The 25,560-nt window shown below is 50.0% G+C and overlaps 1 protein-coding gene across 2 annotated transcripts; it reads right to left on the bottom strand.

The window, feature by feature from the left end:
• Nucleotides 1-705: 705 nt before the first annotated feature.
• Nucleotides 706-24,273, bottom strand: zbtb16b (zinc finger and BTB domain containing 16b). 2 transcript variants are annotated; one of them, XM_086164782.1, is made up of 7 exons: nucleotides 24,132-24,273; nucleotides 21,869-23,063; nucleotides 19,366-19,463; nucleotides 16,992-17,078; nucleotides 8,289-8,459; nucleotides 7,137-7,304; nucleotides 706-3,366 (listed from the first exon to the last, which is right to left on the bottom strand). In XM_086164782.1, exons 2-7 carry the CDS (start codon nucleotides 22,987-22,989, stop codon nucleotides 3,137-3,139), a joined length of 1,875 nt encoding a protein of 624 aa, XP_086020908.1. In that variant the 5' UTR covers nucleotides 22,990-23,063; nucleotides 24,132-24,273; the 3' UTR covers nucleotides 706-3,136. The 2 variants fall into 2 exon arrangements, with proteins under 2 accessions (XP_086020908.1, XP_086020907.1); XM_086164781.1 differs by having other exon boundaries at nucleotides 21,869-23,068; nucleotides 24,132-24,254.
• Nucleotides 24,274-25,560: the final 1,287 nt, after the last annotated feature.

The following is a 25,560-nucleotide window of genomic DNA, read 5'->3' as shown; positions in this document are numbered from 1 at the left end:
CTGTGGGCACTTTACACCTCTCGTGACCTCCTTGCGTTTCATCCATTCGTTCTCCGCGCCGCCTGGTGTGCTCTCGGTGTAGGGTCTCCGCTGAGCCTCCAGCAGATGTTTTGAACGTGGAGCCTCCACGGCCTCCCCGAGGGAATCACACCGGGGACCTTGCTGCTGCGAAGCGGAGGAGCTAAGCGGCTGCGCCACCTCTCCGAGCATTTCAGATGTTTTCTGGGTTCATTCTTGGCCCGGATCATCTGAGAACATAACAAAGGCGGGTGGTCCGGGCGGACGGAGCTCAAGTAAACAGGAGATTTATTAAGGATTCCATGAAATAGCATAAATGGGTTTTAGGCCCAACCTAAACTACGAGCGAAGCCAGGACTACACTTAATAGGAAGAAAGGGGAAAAAGCCAGAGAGAGCAAGCATGCAGCTGCAATGGTATTCTCATTGATCCCATGCAAAGAGATGTTGTGCCAATTTGATGGGAAATAATGAGCTCTTTGATTCTTTTACTGTTTTTCAGCTGGAAGTTTCTTCATTAGGTTCCCATGTAACCGCGCCATTAGTTAAAGCGTCCGAGTAAATTAGAAACGTCGGCTCGACGGGCGGCGTCGGCGAGGGCGTGGCTGCCGGTCCCCGTCAGACTCGGCCGGGGAAGGGATTTTTGAATAATGCAACGGCAAAATCATGAATTGCAAACGAGACGGGATGCATAAAATAGTAAATTGTTTAATTCTTTTTTCTTTTTCTTTTTTTTTTGACCATGCCATCGAACACTGATGCATACAGAGTTGTGCCTGAATCCACACTGAGAAAACACTTTCACACACTGTGTTACAAAGCTGTAATGAACAGGGATTTTACTGCACACATGGCAAGAAGAACAACCCTGATTGGATACCAGGTCGATCTGTGATCTGGCCCTGAGGTAGACACACATTGACATAATTCTAAACAATGCTAATCACATCCTTCTAGGACACATCAAATAAAAGGACATCTGCATTATCACGACATAGAAAGATCAAAGAAAAAACCCCTTTCAAACAAAAGTGCTCTATTTCTTTTGGTCCACCGAGGAAATCCATTAATAGTGCATGTTCATGTAGAGTAGATACAGTGAATGGGTGTTTTCATGGCACTGAGTGTTGTTGGCTACTTAAGGAAGGCATTGGTGATGCCCACAGACGGCGGCGGCGGCGGCGGCGGCGGCGTGCTGCACGGCCCGGCCTCGCCCAAAGACCTCAGTCCATGTTCACTCTGAGGGGGAACGACTCGAGACAAGCGTGTACTTTTACATGAAAATTGCTCGGAACTTGCATCAGAGTATCAGCCACGATCACAGTTATGTTGCTTCCAGTTGCAATATTCAGACGAGTGGATCTACATGGCAGTCTATTTTTAGTTAAGTAACAATAAACAAACACCCAGAAACAACTACCAAATAGCACAGACCCATGTACTCAAGCATATCAATGCTCTACTTATAAAAGAGGCACGAGGGAGGGATCTTAATCAAATCAGAGACTTATAAAACACACACATTAAGATGTTTCTCAAATCATACCAAATGTAAACAGATAGCAAATTACCGTAATACAAAAATACAACATATTTATCATCTATAAGGCCCGTGTTAGGCTCACTCAAGGGAATAACATACAATGACGATTTTTTTTTTGTACATTACAGCTACACAACGACCGACGATAACCTCATTGTGATTCAATGTCAGAGTTTTCTTTTTCGTCTTTTATTAGAAAAAAAAAAACCTCTTTACATGTTTTCTTCCATTTTTTTTTCTCATAGAAAATTCCACTTCTGTGATTCATCAGACATCTAAATACATTTAATGATGGGGAATGAGAAAAAAAAAAAAAAAAAAAAGCCAGGTTGACGCTCTCCGCGTTGCGATCGTCTCAATCACGACGGGGTATTTTTTTGTCGTTTTCGTTCGTTCATTCATCGACCGCCGTCGGCCCGGGTCCGTCACGGGCCACATACAACCATTCACACGTCTGGACAATGCAGGGTCTCCACTCAACCTCCTGCGGGACGAACCCAGACAGAACATGGAGACTCCACACAGGAAGACCTCCCTGTGGGAAACCGACCGGGCGGGAGCGCTAACCAACGCCGCGCCCCTTTTTTTATATTGTTTGTTTGTTTCATGTTCAAAAATGAATGAATTCACACGTTGTTGTTGTTGTTTGTTTCGAAAACCAAGACGGGCCGAGAGCTGTGGAGAGGTAGAGCGGACTCTACGACAAGTGAAGCCGGCAGACTCCGACCCATCACATATTTGGTAACCAATAAACAACATATAAATAACAAACAGACGACACCGCGAGAGAGAGAGAGAGAGAGAGAGAGAGAATGTGAGCCGGAAAAACACAAACAGTGCTGAAAGAAACAAAAGGCAATTAAAGAGATCAAGCTTATGAGGTCAAAATGTGGCAGCCATTCAAGTAAAACATGCAAAAACAAAAAAAGAAAATCAACAAACAAACAAACGAGAGAAAAAAAAAAAAAGAAAAAGAGAAAACTCACGGGAAACTAGAAGACGAAGCTTTCCAATCGAGGCTCTGGAATTATTTACTGCACAATCATAAAACACGACCCGGTTTTCGCCCGGCGGTTAGGCGATCAATCGGAGAGCTCCCGCCGCGCACGCCGGGTCGGCGCCGCCTCCGACCCCCGCCGGATCCGTCACAGATTAGATTATTATCTGCCGGTGTGTGTGTCGGGGGTGCTAGTGCCGAGACGCCGAAAACATCAACATGGCCGCCGGCGATCCCGGTCACGTGCCGGGTTGACGTCCGACAGCCGTAAAATAGATCCGCCGCTACGCTGATTATCCTCAGATCAGGAAAACAATAATAACCATCCATCGCGGAGCGTTTATTTTTGTTTCAGCACTAGCGTGTAGAAAAAAAGCCATGGCGTCGGGTACAAACCGGAAGGACGACAACCCCGCGATGCATCTCTTTAGCGGATTCAAAATAAAATCTAAAAAAGTCCACCCACGTTGCCTTTTTCCACCCGGACAGACGTGTGTGTATGTGTGTTTGTTTGCGTTGGTGTGTATGTGTGCGTGTGTGTGTGCGCGTCAGACTGTGTGCAACGGGTCCAAGACCTGCTCAGACGTAGCAGACATACAGGTAAGTCTTTTCTATCCTCCAGTCCGCCGGCACCTCCTCCGGTTTGTGGCCCTTCATGTGCTTCTGCATGGCTGCCAGGCTCGGGCAGAAGTCCTGGCAGATGGTGCACTGGTACGGGGACGCCCCGTTGTGAGTGCGCAGGTGCTTGATCATGGCCGAGTAGTCTCTGGACCGCTGGTGACACAGCTTACACTCAAATGGCTTCTCACCTGAAAAATGACACGACTCCGGCTCAGGGTCGGCGAAAGACTTGGGCGGCGAATGGAGTCCGTAGCTTCGAGCCGGCGTTGTTTTTAAGCAACAAGAGAAATCGGATTTTTGAGCATCTGAGATTTTTTAACCCTTGTGTTGTCTTGCGGGTCAAAAGGTGACCCACTAGCATGTTTAGCTGGATAAAAATAGGTTAAGGCGTTTTTTCTACGACTTGAAATTTTATAACTTTTCCTAAAGAGACCCCATAATTAGAAAAAGTCTTCTTCTTCTGCTTCTTCTTCTTCTTTCGGCTTTTCCCATCAGGTGTCGCCACAGCGAGTCAACTTTCTCCATCTCACCCTATTCTCTGGATCCTCCTCTCTCACACCAACTACCTTCATATCTTCTCTCACTATGTCCATAAATCTTCTCTTTGGTCTTCCTCCAGACCTCCTGCCTGGCAGCTCAAATTCCAGCATCCGTCTACCAATATATTCTCTATCCCTCCTCTGTCCATGACCCAACCATCTCAGTCTGGCTTCTCTGACCTTCTCTCCAAAACATCTAACATGTGCTGTTCCTCTGATGGACTCATTCCTGATCCTCTCCATCCTGGTCACTCCCAAAGAGAACCTCAACATCTTCATCTCTGCAACCTCTAGTTCTGCCTGCTGTCTTTTGGTCATTGGAACAGTTTCTAGTCCAAACATCATCTCTGGTCTCACCACTGTCTTGTACAACTTTCCTTTTATTCTGGATGAAAGTCTTCTATCTCTTGGTACCCCTGACACTTTTCTCCACCCATTCCAACCTGCTTGGACCGTCTCTTCACCTCTTTTCCACACTCTCCTACGCTCTGGACTGTTGACCCTAAGTACCTAAAATCCTCCAGCTTCTTGATCTCCACTCCCTGTAGCCTCACCGTTCCACCTGAGATCCTCTCATTCACACACATATATTCTGTCTTGCTACGACTAACTTTCATTCCTCTCCTTTCCAGAGCATACCTCCACCTCGCTAGATGTTCCTCTACCTGTTGTCTGCTCTCACTACAGATCACAATGTCATCCGCAAACATCATGGTCCATGGGGATTCCTGTCTAACCTCATCTGTCAGCCTGTCCATCACCATTGCGAACAAGAAGGGGCTCAGAGCTGATCCCTGATGGAGTCCCACCTCCTCCTTGAACTTCTCTGTTACCCCTACAGCACACCGTACCAGTGTCTCACAGCTAGCATACATGTCCTGCACCAGTCTAACAATAATTAGAAATAATAATAATTAGAAAAAGTGATACTTCTATTTTTGTTTATGTGTCCATGAGGGCTGTAAACCACTAAGGTACGAAGATTGTCTTATGGGTCATTTTTGACCCGCAGGACAAGGGAAGTAAACACAATGTTAAGATCGCACGAGGGTTAATAGCACAGACATGTTCAATAGGAATGAAGAGAAAAGAATTGGATTTAAGGTTAATATCCAATAATAGCGGGCGAATGTTTGCGCCGCCTCGGTTTTACTCAGCCGGAATCTAAATTGATTTTAGAGTCACTCGCTGAATTGGCTGTTTCTGATGCTTATTGAAGTCATTCCAGCTGAAATTAATATGAGAGCGATTAACGATTATTAGGATCGTCAGGCCGATGAAATCACAGAGAAATCGAGATAAATTTCCAAAGACGAGGACAAAGCGAAGCAGAAAGTCCCCACGCTTGTTTCTGAATTTCTTTTAATCAACTCGCCAGTTGTCGCAGCTCTGGTTTTTTTAAAAAAAAAACAGAGCGATCTATTTCCGGGGCTGAGATGAAAACCCGTCGGGGGATATTCACGGCCGCTGGACTGTCTCGAGACACGAGATGGAAATTACGAATGGCCTCCGATGCTGCTTTCATTACCCCTCGAACTATTTCCCGAGTCGTCTGCGCCCGTCGGCTGGGAGCCGCGCTCCTTCCTCGCCGACCATCCCGACCGACGGCGCCATCCCGAAAACGGAGATCCACTTACATCCCGCTTGGATTAATGCAAAATAGTTTCATATTGCAGTGCAATGACACCCTGTCCTCTTGAGGAACATGCATATATGTGTTTATATGTATACACATATATATTGTGACTTTCTACCCTCAACAGACGTGCAAAGGGCAAAAGAAACGCCAACCAACATGGCGATACGCTTTCGATTGTCATGTCGGGGATTGTTCTCATTTTTATGATTGTTTTTTTATTAGTTTCATTTTTCCGTTCAATAATACTGTTCTCCCATTCGTTTTCCCGCAGCCTGGTTCTGTTTCTTGACAGATACATACGGTTTCCAGGAAGGGATTTAGACCGGCTGCAGGAACGCATCTCCAAGGCCGTATGGGATGTATGGAGTTTTTAAATTGTTTCTTAAAATGGTAAATGTCATCTTATCTTGTCTCAGATACGTACCACAAATAAATTAGGAAGACAAACTAAATATTTATTATTTTCTATTCTATCAGGTTTTTATTTTATTTATATCATTTTTATCTATATATATATCAGTATATTCTTATATATACATTCATCTATCTACCTAATAAAGACGGATTCTTTGTTCTGCAGGATCATTATACAATTTCATCACGTGTAAAGGTTTAATTTTCAATCAATTTTTAATTTTCTTATATTATTTGTACACACACATATATATAATAATATATATATATATATATATATATAGTCATAAATATATATTTATCTATCTACCTAATAAAGTAGGATTCTTCATTTTGTAGGATTGCTTAAGATGTGTAGAGGTTTTATTATCTTTTTTATTCAATTTCTAATTTTCTATTTTCAGTTTTCTTATATTATTTAGATATATATGTATGTAGTCATAAATATATATTTATCTATCTACCTAATAAAGAGGGATTCTTTACTCTGTAGGATTATTATATATTTTTATCATGTGTAGCGGTTTAATTTTCTATTTGTATTTTTCTTATATTATTTGTATATATATGTATATATATTCATAAAAACATATTTATCCATCTATTAAATAAAGAAGAATTCTTTATTCTGAATAATTATATTTTTTATCATGTGTAGAGGTATTATTTTCCATTTCATTAGGTTTTTAATTTTCTATTTTTTTATAGTATATTATATTATAATATATATATATATATATATATATATATATATACACATATATATGTATATATATGAAGTCATAGATATATATTTATCTATCTACCTGATAAAGTAGGATTCTTCATTCTGTAGGATTGCTGTATTTTTTATGATGTGTAGATGTTTCATTATCTCTTTTACACCATTTTTAATTTTCTATTTTTAGTCTTCTTATATTATTTATATATGTTTGTAGTCATAAATATATATTTATCTATCGACCTAATAAAGTAGGATTCTTCATTCTGTAGGATTGCTGTATTTTTTATGATGTGTAGATGTTTCATTATCTCTTTTATACCATTTTTAATGTTTTATTTCTATGTTTATTATTATATCTTTTTCTGCATATAATAGGATATGACTAGAGCCCTGACTTCGTTCTTTAGGAGAATCTGTTTTCCGGGACGGTCCCGCCAAACGCGGCCGCAGGAGAGCTTATAAAAGCGACGAGCAAAGGCACGTGAAGCTTTGCGCGAAAGAGGAAGCCGTCAAAGATCGATTCGTCATCATATTGATCGCGGCGTAAATCTCTTATAACTGTATTTCCGACGCGACTGAGTGTAAAACCATTCCACGAGGTTCTTGCGTAAAGCCGGGCTTAACTTAGCCGTGCCGACTCACCGGTGTGCACGCGGTAGTGCGTCTCCAGCTGGTGTTTGAGGCTGAAGCGCTTCCCGCAGCCGTTGCACTCGTACGGCTTCTCCCCCGTGTGGATGCGTTTGTGGCCCCTCAGGGTGCCGTCGTCTCGGAAGCAGCTCCCGCAGAACTCGCACTCGAAGGGATGATCGCCTGAAAAGCGACGAGGACGACAAAAAAAAAACCAAAAACGAAAACAAACCAAAACACGTGGTGACCTACGCGTGCATATCGAGCCAGGAAATAAGGTGCTTTTTCGGACGGCGTTAACGTCGTGACACGAGGACACTCCTTCTGGACGTCTGGTAATAGCTAATAAAAGTCCCGCGGGCATGTGGCGCTCTGTTCTCTATACTGTAGTTAATCTGTTTCTCTCCTCGGCCGATGCTTTGACTCATCTCCAATGACCTATGTGCCTCATTATCTCAGTGTCCACAGCAACAGCCAAGTCAGAGGATACATTGCTCTCCTCATTACAGGCCAATTCTCCCCGATCCCCCACCCCACCGCGGAGCAGATGACATTTACAAAATGTTACTTCCAAGCAGAATGGCATACAAACAAGATACGCCGCCATGGCCAAAACTCCCCTCACTTCTGTCTCTTCGCATCAATTATGTATTTCTCCTGTCTAGACATCAAGCCGTCCTGACAGCTGGGAGTGTTATTTAAGGTAAAAGAAGAAAGGGGGACATCTTCTCAGTAAATATCTCTCCATCTCTCGCGGCACTAAAACTCACCCTCGGAAGAACACGCAGACAAGTCATTTCCATTTGCTTTCCCTTCAATATTTATTTGGGTTTCCTCTATCACTCCGGGTGAACCGCACTAGAACTGACAGCCGTGAATTGCAGAAGCCCGACGGCTGTCTAAGAACCCAAAATATAAACAGGATGAAAATCGCCCAAAATATGCACCGGCCGTAGTGGTACAGTGCTGTCATCGTCGGAGAGGTGAGTCATCGGAGGACGGGGTGAGAGGGAGGGGGGAGGAGACGCATGCAAATCAATTAAAATCTAACCTCAGGATCCCCGGCCCGTATGCAATATTCAGCGCGCGCTTTTAACGCTAAATGTTTTATGACAGCAGATAACGGGCGCGGACCGACAGCGATACTGGAAACGATCCGTCTCTTACCCGAGTGCGAGCGCAAGTGTCTTTTGAGCGTGGTGTGACTGGGGAAGGGGCGCTCGCAGTGGCTGCAGATGTAGCTGTGCATGCCGGCATGGACCTCCATGTGCTGCTGCAGGGCCTTCTGGGTCTGGAAGCGCTTTGCGCACAGCAGACAGAACACCGCCATGTCGGTCCCTGGAGAACGCGCAAGACACAGACGCGCAGTTATTTCAGTAGCGTACACAGACAAGGCCTTAAGTGGGGAAACTGGGTCACTCCAACTTTGTCTGAGTCCTCTAAGGGAAAAGCTTCTTTCAAAGAGCAAGTGCCTCTACCTAAACTAACTCCCCTAAAAGCCCAGAGGCACTTTCAGCTGGGAGTCTTTATACATTCTATTTTAAACCATGAAAGTCATTGTTTTCTTTAAGAATTTCCCACACAATGCACGGCATGCCAATCACACAATCAATGGCTCCTTCCTGGTGCGTTAGATGTGTGATTATTCTCTTCATTCCCCATCAGGAGTCAGCCGCAGCCTGTGAAGTCCTCTGTCTGTGTGCTCAAAGAGCGTCTGATCGTAGCTCCACCCTAAATGATGCCTACACTATGCGCTCCGTGCAGAATGTTAAGTAGCGATATCAAGCCATTAAAGGCAGGACTGCAGGAAAAAACACAATCCAGTTTAATCCTGTGTGTGACCTGGCATCTCTTTGGGGCTGCTTTCCTGTTGCACCGTGTGTGGAGAGGAATACAGATGGGGAGTCGCCGCCAGGCTCGTCCCAGTCAAAATGGCTCTGCGAGGAAGATCCACGGGCCGTCGTACAGTCGACGCTGCGTCGCCGGCGCCCTGGCGGGCGCGCGGGTGCCGCCGGCCGGCCGGCCGGGGGAGGCCGACCCGCCGCCGCCGCCGCCGCCGCCGGCGCACGTCGCAAGCGGCCCGGCTTTAATATGAGATTATGAGGTTCTTATTTCTATCAGGTGGAGGATCGTTTACAATGCTAGCAGGTCCCGTCGCTCCCCGCTCAGATGTGATCAGACATCTCCGACGGAGGATCATTAGTAAACAGAGGACTGTGCCAGCACTTCATTGGAATTCAAGTGGGGTTGCTGTGTCGCATTTAAAATGCAGTCTGATGAGGTCCACTAAATCAAATCATTTGTTACTGTTATTGAAGTGCCTTGAGGCAACTGGCAATTAAATTGGAATTAACGCAGGGAAAGGGATACAGCACACTCATACTAAGAGGGAAGAGTGTCAGACACTCGCTTTCGCTTCAGTCAAGTTAGAATCAAGTAGAAAAAGGAACAAATCAAGCAACGTGCGGCCGGGGGATGAATAAACATTTACCGCGCATTGTTTGCCGATCCGCGCGCTCAATTAAGACGTTTCATACGAGAGCGGGATTTGACACAAAGACGCGGGGAGCGCGTGAAAAAAAAAAAAAAAGGCGAAAGAAAAAGAACCTGTTTCTGGACAAACTTTACTTCTATTCAAAGCCCCTCGGGAGGCACTAACAGAAGTGATGATTTGTAATCATTGACAGGAGGGCCGGTGGGGGCGGGGGTGCCGATGAAAGACATTCCCCGGTTTTAAGAGTCCTGCAGGGAGGCGATCCAGCGGAATGAACTGCACCTGTTCAGAAGCTTTAGCTGCCGAACTGGACAAAGGGCACACAATGAGGTTCAGGCCCTCATTGACCGAGCCCATTAGCTGTAGGCTCCGCATGCAACTCCTACAATCCCGGTCTTTATGCTGTCGCCTAATGACCGGGGCTCTTTCTCACCCGAGGATCACAATATTTTACATAGAGAAAGGAGACCCACCATTATCAATGCCTCCCCCCGCCCTTCCTCCTCCCTCCCCCCCCCCCCCCCCCCCCCCCCCCCCGTCCGCTGACCGTGCAGGAAATCCCTTTCAGTGTCAGACTGGCTCCTCATTTCAGCTGAGTCACATCGGCGTCCGTCGCCGCGCAACAGCCGAGCCCTGGATAATTATCAACCCTGAAATGGCTGGAGAGATTTAACAAAAAAAAAAAAAAAAAAAAAAAAAAAAGGAGAGGGAAACGGCGTGCGCGGCCGCCGCCTCGTCCACGTGAACCGGTTCCTCCCCGCGCTACCGGCCGCGTCCAGGAGGGGGAGCGCTTTCTATTCCAATGTGTCCGGACCGGTCGCAGCGAAGCAGAGCGGCGGCCCAAAAAACAAAAAGCCCTGAAATAACCCGACCGCACGTCACAGAGCTCGCGGGCCGCTTTCATTCTGATTTCTCCGCCGCTGTATCTCGGCACAGGCTGCGCCGCGTCTGCTCGCTGAAGTTCAACATTCTGTCGGAGGTAAAGCGTTAAATGACACGCCGGCAGACGCCCCTGATCCCTCCGTCGCCGACGCTACTGAAAGTTGTGTGAAGGAATATGACAAACGCGGCTCTTGATCTGCGGCTGACAGCAGCTCGGCAGTCACTTAAAGTTTATACCGCGCGGCTAACGGGGAAAACAAAAATAACAACAACGAAAAAAAAAAAAAAAGGAAATGTTGGAAGTGTAAACAAAAACTTTTCCGCGTCGGGGAGGTGATTACGCTCCGCTCGGCGGCGCTCCGTCGACTTCCCAAACAAGCGGCGTTTGCAGACTCGGCGGAGGAGTTTCTCACCGAGAGGACGAGCCCTAAAGTTGGCGGCCGTCGCCCCCTGCTTTCTCACCCTCAGCCACACAATGGGCTCGCGATTTGGGCTTTAAGGCGCCGGGTGACCCCCTGACCCTCGGCCCTCAATGGGGTAAATACCATGTAATCAATGGTATTCCTCAAAGGGCGCGGAGCCGGCCGGGCATTGTGTCCGCGGGGAGGGACCCTCCGACGGCGGGAATAATGATTTACTTTCGAGCAAACTCCGATGGAGCGGAAAACACGAAATATTTACAGAGCGCATTATTTTATCTCGCGGCTCGCACACGCGGGTTATTGATTCACGGCGTGCTCGGCGGCGGCGGCGGCGGCGGCGTCGGACTTCCCTCCCCCGTCCGCCGCCCCCGAGAGGACGATGTTTCCTCATGTGATTTAACATGCATCTGCCGCTTATTCAGGCCGGGCGAGGTGGGAGCCGGCCAGGCTCTCACGCTGCCTAAGAAACAAAACCATGTGTCTAGGCAACCAGATAGGATCATGGTCCTTGTTGGGGTGAAGTGTTCAAGCTAATCCCTTCATTCACAAATAAGCGCAGCCTGTTTCTTTTCAAGCGGCGAACAAAAGTTTTCCCACCCTGAGAATCTGGGAGTAAACCCACTGCAAATTGAACAAGGGATTGTTTTCGGCGATGACCGCAGATCTGTATAATTTCTAGCGTGCCCATCGGGTGGGGGGGGGGGCACGCATCTGATCCGTCCGTGATTCCCCTTTATGTTTGCGAAATCGTGCGGAAATAAAACATCGGGTTTAATTGGTGTTGTGCAAATAAGGTTGTTTTTTTTTTTTTCCCGGACGAGCGACCGCGCGGCCGTCGATCGTCCGAGGCCTTCCTCGAGGTTTAATGCGAAATGAAGGCCTGATTCACGCCAAACAAATCCCTCGCCGTCTCAGACCGGGTTTAACCCTCTCGCCGTTGACGATATTACATCGTGTGTGATCACGTCCGCCCCGTTTGCGCAGCGCGGCCGTGCACACGTAGTAATTTCTGCCAGCTGCCTCGCAGCGCTCGCTTAAACTGTGACAGCCGTGCAGAAACGCTATACCTCAGATGACCCGGCCGATTCACGCCGCTACTGTATGTGCTCACGCAGCCAGCATCCTGTACATGCAGCCGCAGCGCACACACGTGCGCGCACACACACACACACACGCTATAGTACCTTAAACAACCCCAGGCACTCATCAGCAGACTGCTAATCTACCCCGCTGAGGAACAACCCACTCAATAATTAATGCAACAAGAGATTCGTTGCTCGTGTTTAACCACCATTCCGCGGAGCAGCTCGGCCGGGTCACGCTCCGCTTCGGCCGCCGACGCTGCCCCGCTTTTTTTTTTGGAGGGGGGGGGGGGGGGGGGCTTTCTATATCTACAGTCGAAACATGTCAATCGCAGGTGAACAAAGGCCGGAGTACAGTCCGGGCCGTGTTAAGGCTCGTATGAATTGCAAATGGGTATTAATAGAAGGGTGCGGGACGATGACGGACACGCAATTAGGCCGGCTAAAAGGTTTGCATTAGGAGGGCTGTTTTATGGAGCCGGGGCCGCATCTGAATGGACGGCGGCGCTGTTTAATTAGGACGCGGGCAGACGGTAATATTATTCAGTTGATGAGGCAGCCTGTAATGTGTGGAAACAGTGCAGCTGCTGTGAGTACACAAAGCCGCCACTCTTACGGCCTTTGCCTTAAAGGCGAGATGGCCGACGGCTCGGAGCGTGTACAGTCTATTTTCCTTTTTTTTTTTCCCCCCCTTTCTCCGCACGCCGCCGATGAGTTACAGTCTTGGGTTTTCTAAAATTGAACGAGCCCCAGAGACTTTCGCCGCTCGGATGAAACAAACCCCTTTGTTGTGAGAGCGATTCGGAGACAGATCCATTCTTTTATTTTGGGCGCTGACAAGTAGGTCAGGAGACTGTGACAGCGCTGTGGCGAGGGGTAAACAGCAGCACATGATGTTGTTTTCCTCTCACTCCTGGCATCCAACACCAGCAGCAATCCTCTTGCCCTCAGGAAGTCCTCACATACCCCCTTCCCGCCGTCCACTCCGCCTCCCGCCTCTTTGATGTCAAACTTCGGCAACCCCGGGCCGTTCACCTCTGACATATCCAAACGCTCGGAGAGACTTTCACTGTAAACCGGCCCCCCAACCCCACCATCCCCCACCTCCAGACAACAACCCGGTCGGCTCCGATGCGGCCGCGACGAGTCCTGATCTATTTGGATTTGGCTCGTCGGCTGGCAAATGACGGCGGCGTGCAGGTGATGTTTACCCCGCATCACCCTGGAAGCTTGTGAAATATAATTTCTCCACGTACGCTATCGGGTTGCCTGCGGCGAGGGGAGGGCCGGAGCCTTACAAAAGACGTCGTCGAAGCGCCGTGCGTCACGGCGGACCAAACGGAGATCATGACAAAATGAGAGAGTAATGCCCTCCTGTACCCTGCTCTTGATTCGCTGCCAAGCTGAAACCGAGCTCTGGATGTTTACAACTGAGGGAGAGAGAGGGAGGGGGGGTAGAAACTTCTGGGCATCGTTAACACCACTCCATGCCTGTGGCCATTAACTATTCATCCTGTGTGTGCCACCTGGAGTTACAGTTACATGCCGCCGTTCCGGAGACGGTTATCACCTTTCTGTTACAGTGGCAGAAAAGGTGTGGATCCCCACATCCTCCCGGCGCTCTAATATCGCAGTTTTGAACAACAACTGCACGACGGAGTCGGACGGAAGCGCGATTAACTTTTAAGGTCCGTCTTAAAATCGAACGCAGGACGGAGAGAGAGGACGTTCCTGAACGGCGACGCCGTCAGAGCTAATCTGAAATGAATGCGACGTCCCAGCCGGACGCATTATTCATATGAAGTCCTATTTTCTCCGCTTTTCCGCAGCCTGACGCTGACTTCTGTATCATAACCTGTAAAAGAGAAGTTTCTATCGATATTTGACATCTCCGGGAGGGACGAGCGCCCGTTTGTGAGAAGATTCGACAGAAAAATCCCGTTTTAAAGCTTCGACATGAAGGGTCCGATCCGAGGAACCATCTCGGAGGTTTGCCCGTCTCGTCTACAGAGCAATAAAAGTTGTCCGGCGCGTATCCGAGGCCGCCGTTAACAAATAAACCGTCTGAGTCGACTCGCTGTTGTGGAAGTTACTGAACGTCATTAAGGCGGTTTTCTGCTCAGAAGTTCTGCGGATTCATCTCGGAAGATGTGAGACGTGGAACAATTCAAAGGCAGGGTCGCTCCGGATTCATCAAAGACCCCCCCGCTCGCTCCTCGCGCCCAAAATATCTTAGCTTTGGCTTGGAAAACTCCCGGAGCCTGGAAGAAAAGGATCCCACGCTCACGACAAAAACACTAAATAAATAACTAAACACAGATATCACGTGTGCGTCGAGGAGAAACGTGCGGCATGACGATTCCCGAAAGTCCGGCGAGCACCTTCTGCCCGGCCCCGTAGCATATCAGTGGATTTCTTTTCAGGAACAAAACTATAATTTGGCCTTTCCTGTCCCGCTCCGTGCACGAGGTAAACTTCCCCGCTCAACACGGCTCCCGGAAATAAAAGTCAGAACGGAGTGAATTTTAGCCACATGTCTTGATCGATTGATCGAAAGGCGTTATGATTTCAGAGGATTCGCGCTCGCACAAAGGAACGCCTGTCCGACGAAAACATTTGTTTGCAGCTGAAATCACGGCTGCGGCCGCGGGCAAAGACAATCGTGTGGTAATGAAACGCGAAAAATACCGCAACCGCGGAGGGATGGGGCCGGAGGTTAGCTCGTGGCCGGGAGGCCGCGCAGAGTGGCGTGAAGATGCTACCGCCGATATCCGCCCGATGAAATTCCCAGAAAAGCAGCGAGGAGCAGTCGGGGGAGGCAGGAGAGGCCGTGCCTCACTTGCCAATCTTGGAAAGAGAAAAATTGTCAAAGGAAAAAAATAAAATGAAATGGTTGTATTTATCAGTGATTTGCACTAGAAAGGTGTTTTTCATTTCACTTCACCAGTTTTTTTATTCGAAATTGCTCGATTTTCACATTTACTCTTCAAATACTGAGACGAGACGTGAGGTGAGGCTGCCGACCGCTGAGCCTCAATGACGGCTGACCGCCGGCAGGCTCTGCACCGACACCGGATTGCTTGTCGCTATTCAAATGTTGAAACACTTTTGCTACATGAGCTACAATTCCAATGGACAGTGTTTGTTTTCACAACAACTGTGTTATTAGCTTCTTGCTGAGCGATCATAAATTTAATTTATCGTATTTTCTAAATCCCTTGCGGGAACTTTGTTCACTGCATTGAGCGGTTGGCACGCCGTCTAGCAGCGCCAGGGAAGAACTGAAGGGTTCAGTTTCTTGCTCCACAACACTTCGATACTCTTTGACCGGGAGAGCCGTAAAAGCCAAACATTTCTAAATATATTTCATCCAGAGCCATATATTTTGTAGTTACTGCTAACAGCTAAGACAATTTATATTTCATATATTTCTTATTCTTCCTCCTTTCCACTATTATCTATTACTGTTATGTTTTTAGTTGAAACTCTGGCACAACAATTTCCTTCGGGATTAATAAAGTTGTTCTCATCTCATCTCATCTCATCTCATCTCATGTAGTATTTTTGACGTATAATAAATAAAATATGTCTTACTTTTGGATTTGTTCAAAGTGTCGCTTTATATTTGACCGTTTCATCGATGCAATTTTATCATTGTATATAAGACATACCGCAAATCCAAATGAAAATTCCTCCGTCCACGCAGCACGGTAATCATCGTCTTTTTTTTTTTTTTCTTTTCGCCGTTAATAGGGTTGACGCTGATAAACTAGTTGGCTATCTAATAAGATTAACTTCTTCTCCGTTACAATGACGTGCTCGGAAGCCGATGGTTACCGACCCGACCGACAGGTGACCCGTGAAATTTATCTTCAAAACTAATTTCTGTTTACCTTAAAATGACACAGTATTGTGAAGAAATATTTTAAAATCAGTTCCAAACTGATTTTTTCTTTTTCAACTCAAAGCTGTCTGGGAGGCATCTGCCGTCACCGGAAGAGCCATACGTGGCTCGCGAGCCAAAGGTTCCCGACCGCTGCTCTCGGAGGAGACAAGAATCCAACCAGGAATGTTCAGTTCCAAGGACAATCGATGCTCGCTCTACCCCACCGCAACTGCCAAGAGCCACTAGGTGAGGCACGCGGTTCTCCTGCCTCACGTTAGGGGGCGCTCATGATTCAAGGGATTCATATTGCGACTCCTCGGCTGCAGAATACTCCGACACGAAGCTAGAGTTAGCGAGTCATGTGCAGCCGTCCATTTAGTTTAGATTACATATCCAGACTGAGACAATTTTCTAAATTGGACTCACATGGATTTCATTTATAAGTAAAGGTAAGACCATAATACCGTTTTTTTAATCAAATGTGCTACACTTTGTATGTGTGACGAATAGCTGAAAAGCTAAAGAACGCTGCTCCGCGTTTATCTGCAGGAACCTTTCTCAGGACATGAACTTGCAGTTGACATGGATAACGTGATCTTTACGCAAAAGCGTCTAAATCCTGGTCTCAACAATAAAAATATACCGAAACGATTGGTGCTTTAGAATGAGGAAGACTGTGAGGACACACTGCGAGGTCCTGAGAAGGTACCAAGAAGGCGCCCGTTGGCTTTCCGCGCCATCCGCCTTCTTACATCATCCCCACGCCAAAAGGTGCCGATGCATTTTTCAACAATGTGTGAGGGAAATAATTCCACAGGCAGAGGTGAGGACAATGCATGTGTGTGTGTGTGTGTGTGTGTGTGTGTGTGTGCTGTGGATGTGGAAGTGGCATGCTGTGGGTCTGAATGCCAAGAGATATTACTGGGTGATATGTGAGAGGGCCTCCCACCTCCGTGTTGATAAATTATGGAGCAACATGACAGGAACAGTTTAACCCAGCCAGCATGACGAGCCGCTTTAGAGCCGCCATCACGAGTCGCACCGTCATGGCTTACTCAACGCCGTGTGTGTGTGTGTGTGTGTGTGTATGTGTGTGTGGAGTACCTGTGTGTGTTTGTCTGTGGGCCTCCAGAGCATCCTCGGAGGAGAACGTCGCTCCACACTGATCACACACCAGCGCTTCTGCAGGAGCTGTAGATGAAAATCACACTCGTGAGTTTGTGACCAGACGGAATTTAAAGAAAGGAAGAGCACGGGGACAAAGGCGCCCCTTCTTTTTATTTGATTTTTTTTTGGAAAGTCACCAAAGTGCCTCGCTCGCCACACACTCGCCGCTTTTCAGGTGTTAACGTATGGAAGCGAATGCACGGCACACAATGTGTGTGTGTGTGTGGGGGGGGGGGGGAGCGCCGTAAAAAAAAAAACAAAAAAAAAAAAACGTGGAGTCGGGACAAACAAAGGCACCAGACAGGGTGCAACGGCCCTCCTTGACAAAAAAAGAGCCAAGCTGAAGAGTTTTATTTACCATCCCCTGTTATCAGTCTCTGAACAGTGAGCAGACTGTATGCCTGAGAGGCCACAGAAGGACTGGGTGTTCTCTCTACAGCAGACGCTCGCTGCCTGCGGCACATCCTTTATCAGAAAAAAAACACTTCAGAGTCAACACCCCAAATCCCATCGCATGGAGCGTCACCGCAGCTCCACGTTCACCTTTGGAATGCCCTCGCCCGTTCGGATGAACACACGAGAGGGGAAAGCGTGCCCGCCGCTCGCAGACAGGCTCGGTCGCGGCCGTGCGCTACACACACACACACCTGCACAGGCAGACACATAGGACACACACACACACTGGCTGTCTCACACAGACACACACACACACAGCTGTTTGGATGTGGGTTGGCTCTCACAGAGATGTAAATCGGTTGCAGATCCATACTGGCCCAGGGCTCATTCACTGATCTATTTTCTGCTCAGCTGGCTTTAAATGAAGTTAAAATGACTCATTAAAACACCCACAAGCTTTGGGAACTCGCAGCGCCGCAGCCTAAATGTGCTCCCGCGATGCCGCCACGCGCAGACAGCACAGCAACCGCACAGATTCAGACGCTTCATTTATAAAATATACGTGTTTGCACAGAACACGCCGTTTGCCGTTTTTCCCAGCGGTCCGTTTTCTCACACGGGGGGCCGAAATTAAACCCGCTCCGGAGCCGCGTCGTATACAGTAACGGCGTTGCGGATCCTGATGTTGTGCGACGCTGTCCGGCGCGGCGCGGCGCGCTGTGCGGAGATTGTGTGATAAGGGAAGACGAGAACATAGTGCATTGTCTTGTGCAGTCAAAGGCACGGAGTGTGCTCTCATCCATAAACCATCAAACTGTCTCCAGACGCGGCTGCAATCGTCCTCCATCAAAACACTTTGTCTGGCATACCAAAATAAGAGCCAGCATCGAGCTGAATACCAAATCAGCCTATTAGAGCGGTGGAGCACTCGCTCCTTAGCAACCAGCGGGATCTAAGGCTGCTATACCGAAATACACAGTGACAAAGGAATGAGATCCACATCTCTGTTATTTGTTGTATTATTGGTCGGGGGATGGAGGGGATGGCGGGACGGCGGGGGGGGAAAGGAGGGTATGCAAAAAATTCAAATGAGGTTGAAGGTGCCGCCGTCGTAGGTGTCACTGTAAATTGAAAATCAAAGCACGAGGCCGTACGTGTGCTCGCCGGCTGGGGATGCGGCGGGAGGGGAACGGGTTGGGGATGTGTGTGTGTGTGTGTGTGTGTGTGTTGGGGGGGGAGTGTGTTTTCAAGTTTACAGACGCAGACGCTCGCCAATTTGTCAGCGGTATGTCGCTCCTGAACGGGGAAGGGGGGGCAGACAAAAGCAGACAGGGACCTCTTCTTGTCTATACACGTTCCCCAACCCAGGATTCTGTTTTAGTTGCATTTTTAGTCGCCGACCCCCCCCCCCCCCCCCCCCCCCCCGCCCGCCCGAACCACCCGCCCACCCGCACCCCCCCCCCCACCCCTGCTCCTCTTTCTCTATTTTGGATAAAGTAGCTGGGAGAGCAGTCAGGTCTGATTAAGTCTGCATTTGGGTACAGTGTGTTCCTGGACACACATCTGCGAGCGAGCCATCACACACGCTTCGGAACACTGGCAGAACACCCAGGCCTGCCGGCGGCTGATGATGTCATCACTCAGAAGGGGCAGAGCTGGCCAGCTGCCAGAGTCTCTCCGAAAAAACACAGAAGCGATTCGACGGAGAGCGAGGGAGAGGGAGGGGGAGGGCGGCGGAGGTGCGCAGACCTAAAGCGAGGGGCGGTGGGTGGTGGGGGGGGGGGTGGAAAACTAAAAAAGGCCGGATCCAAGTATTCGGGGCAGCACTAACCGGCGGGAGGAGGGGGGGGCGGAGCGTAAACAGGTGCATACGAAGGGGCCGAGGGTCGGGAAGCCCCGTGGAAGCGACGAGTACCTGTGTGAGACAGCATGTGCATCCGCAGCCTCATGCTGTCCTGGAAGTGTTTTCCACAGAACTCGCAGCCGTGGCCCTTCTCCTCCTTGTGCAGCCTCCTGTCGGACACACAGACGGGTTAGCGCCGAACACCCCCACCGTAGCGTCTTCCAGCCGCATTGTGCTCTCATAACAAGAGGAGCATGTTTTAATCCCGGCGAGAAAAGGAAAAAAAACCCGGCTGAATGCATCATCATTAGAGTAAGAGGCCCTCGGAGTTTGTGAATCACAACGCATGAATGCTAAGAGAACACAGACAATAGGATATCTAGCTAATTTCAGAGTGCAGACGTACGCGTGCCTCCACCCGCCAGCGTTGAAAACACACACACACACACACACACACACACACACACACACACACACACACACACACACACGTTAACACACATGGCTTGCTTTGGAACTGCGATGAAAAGGAGAAAAGTAGATGATTCGCTGAAGCTCAGCCAGCAGCAAAACCCATCATATCATATCACGCGTGCGAGGCATCCGCACTTTCGTCCTTACGTGACCCCGCAAACAGCCCAGCTCGTGGCCTCGGACGCCCCGGCGCCTCCGCGCGCCGCGTACGGCGGCCACGACCGTCGGGTTTCCTCCCCTGAAAAGCCGGTCCGGTCGCAGGGGGGGGAATATTCCTGCAACCGGAGCTGCCGCGGTGGACGGGTTTTTATGTCAGGGAATCCTGACGGGGCCGGCGGCCCTGAGAAACCGTAAATCCGCGTTGTTGCCGTTGTTTTCCCTCCGGCCGCACGACCCCCCCCCTCCTCCGCCGAACATTAGCAAACCCCAAAAGGACGATATATCTGTACGGAGAAATGCACCGGCATGCTAAGATCCCCTTTATCTGCGGCGTCCGACGCTTCCCTCCTTCATACGTCCCCCCCATCCGTGACGGCTCATTCCTGCAGCAGGCATTCACATCCCGTCCATTTCCAGCGCTTGACTCGCATCTTAGCGGTGCCGGGGGGACTTTGTTTAAACAAGCCTCCAAAAATGTCACTCCACGGAGCAGGTAGATGCTCAGTGACCTGGTTCTGCACCTCCGGAACCTCCGCCACCGCCACCGCCAACCCCCTCCCCCCCGAATCACACACTCACGGCTCCCGCAGGATGCCAGCATTCTGCCGCCATCACACCTGGGGTGGGGGGTGGGGTGGGGGGGGGGCACCGCGGACACGGCGAGATGACTGGATCAGAAAACCTGCTTGACTTGCGCTGGTTTTATTGTTATTGCTAAACACCAACCCTGACTCCCAACGATACAACCTTAACCGCTAACATTAGCCCACACCTCAACCCAACTCTTAACCTTGACCCTGATCCTTAACCCCTTAACCTAACCCCTAATGCTAACCACGAACCACAACACCTAAATGTAACCCCAATGCTAACTGCTAACCCTAAACTAAACCCCAATCCTAACGCTGACCACTAACCTCTAAACCTAGCCCCTAATGCTAACCCTTAACCCTTACCCTTGCCCCTAATGCTAACCCTTAACCCTAAGCCTTGCCCCTAATGCTAAACCTAACCCCTAATGCTAACCCTAACCCCTTAACCTAGCCCCTAATGCTAACCCTTAACCCTAAGCCTTGCCCCTAATGCTAACTCTTAACCCTAAACCTAGCCCCTAGTGCTAACCCTAACCCCTAAACCTAGCCGCCTTATGCTAACCCTAACCCCTAATGCTAACCCTTAACCCCAAACCTGGCCCCTAATGCTAACCCTAACCCCTAAATCTAGACCCTAATTTTAACCCTTAAGCCGAAATCTAGCCCCTAATGCTAACCCTTAACCTTAAACCTAGCCTTTAATGCTAACCCTAACCCCTAAACCTAGCCCCTAATGCTGACCCTAACCCATAAACCTAGCCCCCGATGCTAACCATCAACCCTAACCTAGCCCTTAATGCTAACCCGACCCTAACTCTCAGGTCAGCAGGTCTGCTGCCTCCACCCTCGAAGGTGAAGGTGAGGCACCAGGAGCTCAGGATTAGAAGCTAAACAGTCAAAGAAACCCTGTGCCGGCGTTCCTGCTGCTCTGCTGGGACCCGCTGAATATTCCACTTCTATTCCTGTCCTCCCTCTTGTCCCGTCCGGGTTCGGTCCCGGCTGAGAGGCTCCGGTCCGGCCGAGAAAATAAGAACCGGAGCCCGGTAGCCGAGCGCCAACGACCGCCGGCCCACGATTCGATCTCAGAGCCACCATGGACCCCGGGACCAGAGGGCCGGAGGAGGAACCAGGTTCCAGACCAAAGAGCCGAGGAGCCCTCAGCGCTCCTCCTGAGACCACCGTCGAAACCACCGCTTGGGGTCAACACACACACACACACACACACACACACACAAAGACACACACGCGCCACATGCTGCTGCTTTTCCACCGAGGGCCAATTCCTTGCAGCGTGCTAGCGTGGGCCGGCGAGCTGCCGTTGCAGGCTAGCTAGCGGGTTGGGGTTTTACCTGTGCTGCTCCATGGCCTGCCTGCCGCTCAGCTGCAGGCCGCACTCCTCGCAGCACTGCTGCCCGGGGGCCGGGCCCTCCTGCCGCATCCCCGCCGCAAACTGGCCCAGTCTGCTGAGCAGCTCCCGGTGCAGCAGGCCCTGGTGCAGCAGGCCCCCGTAGGCCCGGGGGTCCAGGGGCACGCCCAGCGAGGGCCCCACCGACACCGACACCGGCGTCATGCCGTCGGCGCCGCGGCCGGAGGGCACGGAGTACAGGGACAGGTGCTTCTCGGCGACGCCGGCGAAGCCTTCCAGAGCGTTCGCCGCCGCCGCTTGCCCGCCGTCCTCGGGGCCGCCGTGCAGCTCCCGGGTGCTGGTGATCACGCTGCTCCTCAGGGGCGTCCCGGGGCCCTCGTCCCTGGGCTGCTCCGAGGCGCGGCCGCCGAGGGGCCGGTCTTCGCGGCCCTCGCCCTCGTCCACCTGCATGTCCTCCGACTTGATGCATCCGGCGGGGCGCGGCGGCGAGAGCTTCCGGGAGCTCTCCGCCGCCGCCCGGGCGTCGGGCGCCCGGCGGCCCCCGGGGACCTCGGCCGGCTCCGCCCTCTCGGCCATCTGGAAGAGGGCCAGGTGGTGCAGCGCGGTGGGGCCGCCGCGGGCCGGGACGTCCGCTAAGGAATGCTTCCTGGACATCAGGTGCCTCCAGTGGCGCGCGCGGCCGTGGTCGCCGTGGTCGGCGGCGCCGTGGTTCCTCACCAGAGCCTCCTCGCTCTCCTCGGCCTGGATGGTCTCCAGCACCTTCAGACACTGCTCCTCCAGGAACTCGATCTCCAGGATCTCGGCGGCGTACAGCAGGTCGTCCAGGTCCTCGGCGGCGGCCTGCAGCGAGGCGGTGTAGGCGTACTCCAGGATCTGCTGGAAGGTCTTGGGGGACAGGAAGTCCAGCGCGTAGCGCAGGCTGCTGCGGTGGAACAGGATCTCGAACATCTTGCTGGTGCACGCCAGGACGGTGCGGTGCGCCGGGAACTCCTGGCCGTCCACCGTGATGATGACGTCGCACAGGGTGCCGCTCAGACGCATCTGATTGGCCCGTTGCAGGAGCGTGCCGGGGTGCGTGGGGTTGTGGAGCTGAAGCACACCCATGGTTGTGGGACCCTTGCGGGGCCTTGCGGGAGGCGGGCCGGCCTGCTGCCGCTCAGCCTCCGACGCTCCTGGGTCTGCTCTGGGTGGAAGAGAGGATCATTAGTGGCGGGGACGCGCACACGCACCGCCACGGCCAAATATAGTCTAATAAAGCCTGGCTGCGCGCCTCCGTGCGTGAGCGGCCATCTGAGCCGCGCTGCAGACAACAGGTCTGAGAGCAACAGTTCCCGCCCGGAGCAGCTTCTCCCGCGGCTCCGGCGGCACGTCGGCGTGATAACGTCTGCATACTGAGAGGAGACGGATCCATTTATCAAAACGGGCGCGCACACGCACACGCACACTCTCTCTCTCTCTCTCTCTCTCTCACTCACACACACACACACACACACACGCACATGCACGACCTCAACAGGTAGCCCGCAATCGGCGGACGCCTCGCAGGGCTGACGGGTTCATTTAGGCGGCGCACGTCCGTGATTACTTGCGTGAAAGACAATTAAGGCTCGGACAAATCCCGCGATAACTTGCGGGGGTTGGGGGGGGGGAGCGGGAGCGGGAGGGGGGGGGGCAAACCGGGACTGTTGGCCGCGGCTGGCGGACGTGACCACGTTCAACGCCGACGTGCGTGATGATGCGGGTTAATGTGGTGATGGTGGAATGAGTGGGATCAGTGAGCCCCGCAAAGTGGAGCGCATCAGGTGCACACGCACAGATCCCGGGACGCACGTTGCGACAAAAAAGCGCAAAGGCGTCTATTTTATTTTGGTTTATTCTATTATTGTTTTTTTTTTTTTATTATTATTATTGGAGACACGCGGAAACAATCCCCGCAAACAAACCCCCCCACGAACACCTGAGGACGCGCGGAGCTCAGGCTAAGTTTACTAAATCCAGAATTAAACTTGAGACGCCGGATCGACACAAAAGAGCTCCAAAGCGGCTTTTCTCTCCAATTACAAATTTATTTTCCGCTTTGTCCAAAAACGTCACATAAAAAGAAGTTCATCTGTGCGGAATCGGCGGCCGGAAAAAGATGTGTGTGAGAGAGAGTGTGTGTGTGTGTGTGTGTGTGTGTGTGTGTGTGTGAGAGAGAGAGAGAGAGAGAGAGAGAGAGAAGTGCGGGGTGTCACCGCGCGTCTTACCGCCGTCTCCTAGCGTCCGCCGCCGCTTATCCAGGGACCATCATGGTTCCACATTTCACAGTGCCCGCTCCGGAGTCAGACCCGCTCCGAGTAAGCAAATCACCGCCCGGGCGAGACGGTCAAGCTGGCGGGGTTGGACCGAAGCGCACTTCCGGCTGGCGCCTTCAAAATAAAAGCCGGCTCGAAAAGACGCGCGCCTTTTCCAGGAGGAAACAAAAACACAAGCTGTTAAATGAAGTTGTTAAACGCCACGCTGTCCGTCTGCTTGTAATTTGCCTCTTTTTAACGTATTTACTCAACAAGTAATAATAATATATCAATTCTGCTGTCGGTATATTTCTAATTGTCTTTCTATTTATATTTATATTCATATTTATTGGACACTTTTAACTGTTACAATGTTGTGACTGAGTTTCCTCTATGGAGATCAATAAAGTTTATCTCATCTTATCTTAAATAGTCAAATTATACGCTTATTCTCTTATTTATTATTTGCTAACTATCTGGCCTCTCCGTGGACAGCAAAATAAGAGCTTTGTTGTACAGAGAAAAGTATTTCCATACTGTACATGTGACAATAATCACTCTGAATTGTTAATCTTATTCTTTTCGAACCTTGACACCACTTATATTATATTATCTCCACCTATTCATTTTCTGTTCATTTTTTTCATTTCTTTTTCTTTCCTGTATGGCGCAACTGAGATCATTCCCGGATCAATAAAGCTTTTCTGATTCTGTTTTAGCCTTAAATGCGAAAGAAGACGGTTCATGAAGGTCATAGGTTGTTATTGATATCCCTCCACTCGTGAATAAGTGCTTACAAAACTTGAAAAGCACTTTAAAATGCAGCATTGCACACGGAACTACCGCCATTTTAACTGTACTGCACTTTGTGAGTTGCGCACCAAGCTGCTCTCGATTGCCTCGCAAACACCTTTCATGTCGATAATAATGTTTACGATACCTATTTATTGCCAGTACAAATCCAAATGCACTGTGGACAGCAAAGTAAGCATTTTGTAGTACAGGGCAGCACGTTTCCACATTGTACATATGACACTTTGAATCTTTGAAAACTACAACACAACTTCCTCTCCACAATATAAATCCTTCCCGCTTCTTCGACTCGACTAAAAATCCCCCTAACGTTTAAAGATGTAAAAAATGTGCGTAACTTTTAGGTCCCACTTTTCTGTGCGGAGAACGGATGAATGACGCGCAACAAGCATTCCACTTGTCGCCATTGGAGGTCTTGGGTTCGGATTTTAAGCGAGGAAACGCGGAGGAAAGATGCATCTTTCTTCTAAAATTGATTGATTGATCGTCTTTTAAATTCCCCCACCGTCCTTGAAGGGATGATACATTTTCCCCCATGGATTCCTTGAAAAGGAGGATGTGCAAAGCTCCCAACACGCCGTCCAGGTTG

Source organism: Fistularia commersonii, chromosome 18, assembly GCF_037954325.1.
Source record: "Fistularia commersonii isolate RoL2024-O1a breed Wild chromosome 18, RoL_Fcom_v1.0, whole genome shotgun sequence".
NCBI classification, from domain to species: Eukaryota; Metazoa; Chordata; class Actinopteri; order Syngnathiformes; family Fistulariidae; genus Fistularia; species Fistularia commersonii.
The sequence above is the reverse complement of the archived record's forward strand: the minus strand, read 5'-3'. Positions and strand labels throughout refer to the sequence as shown.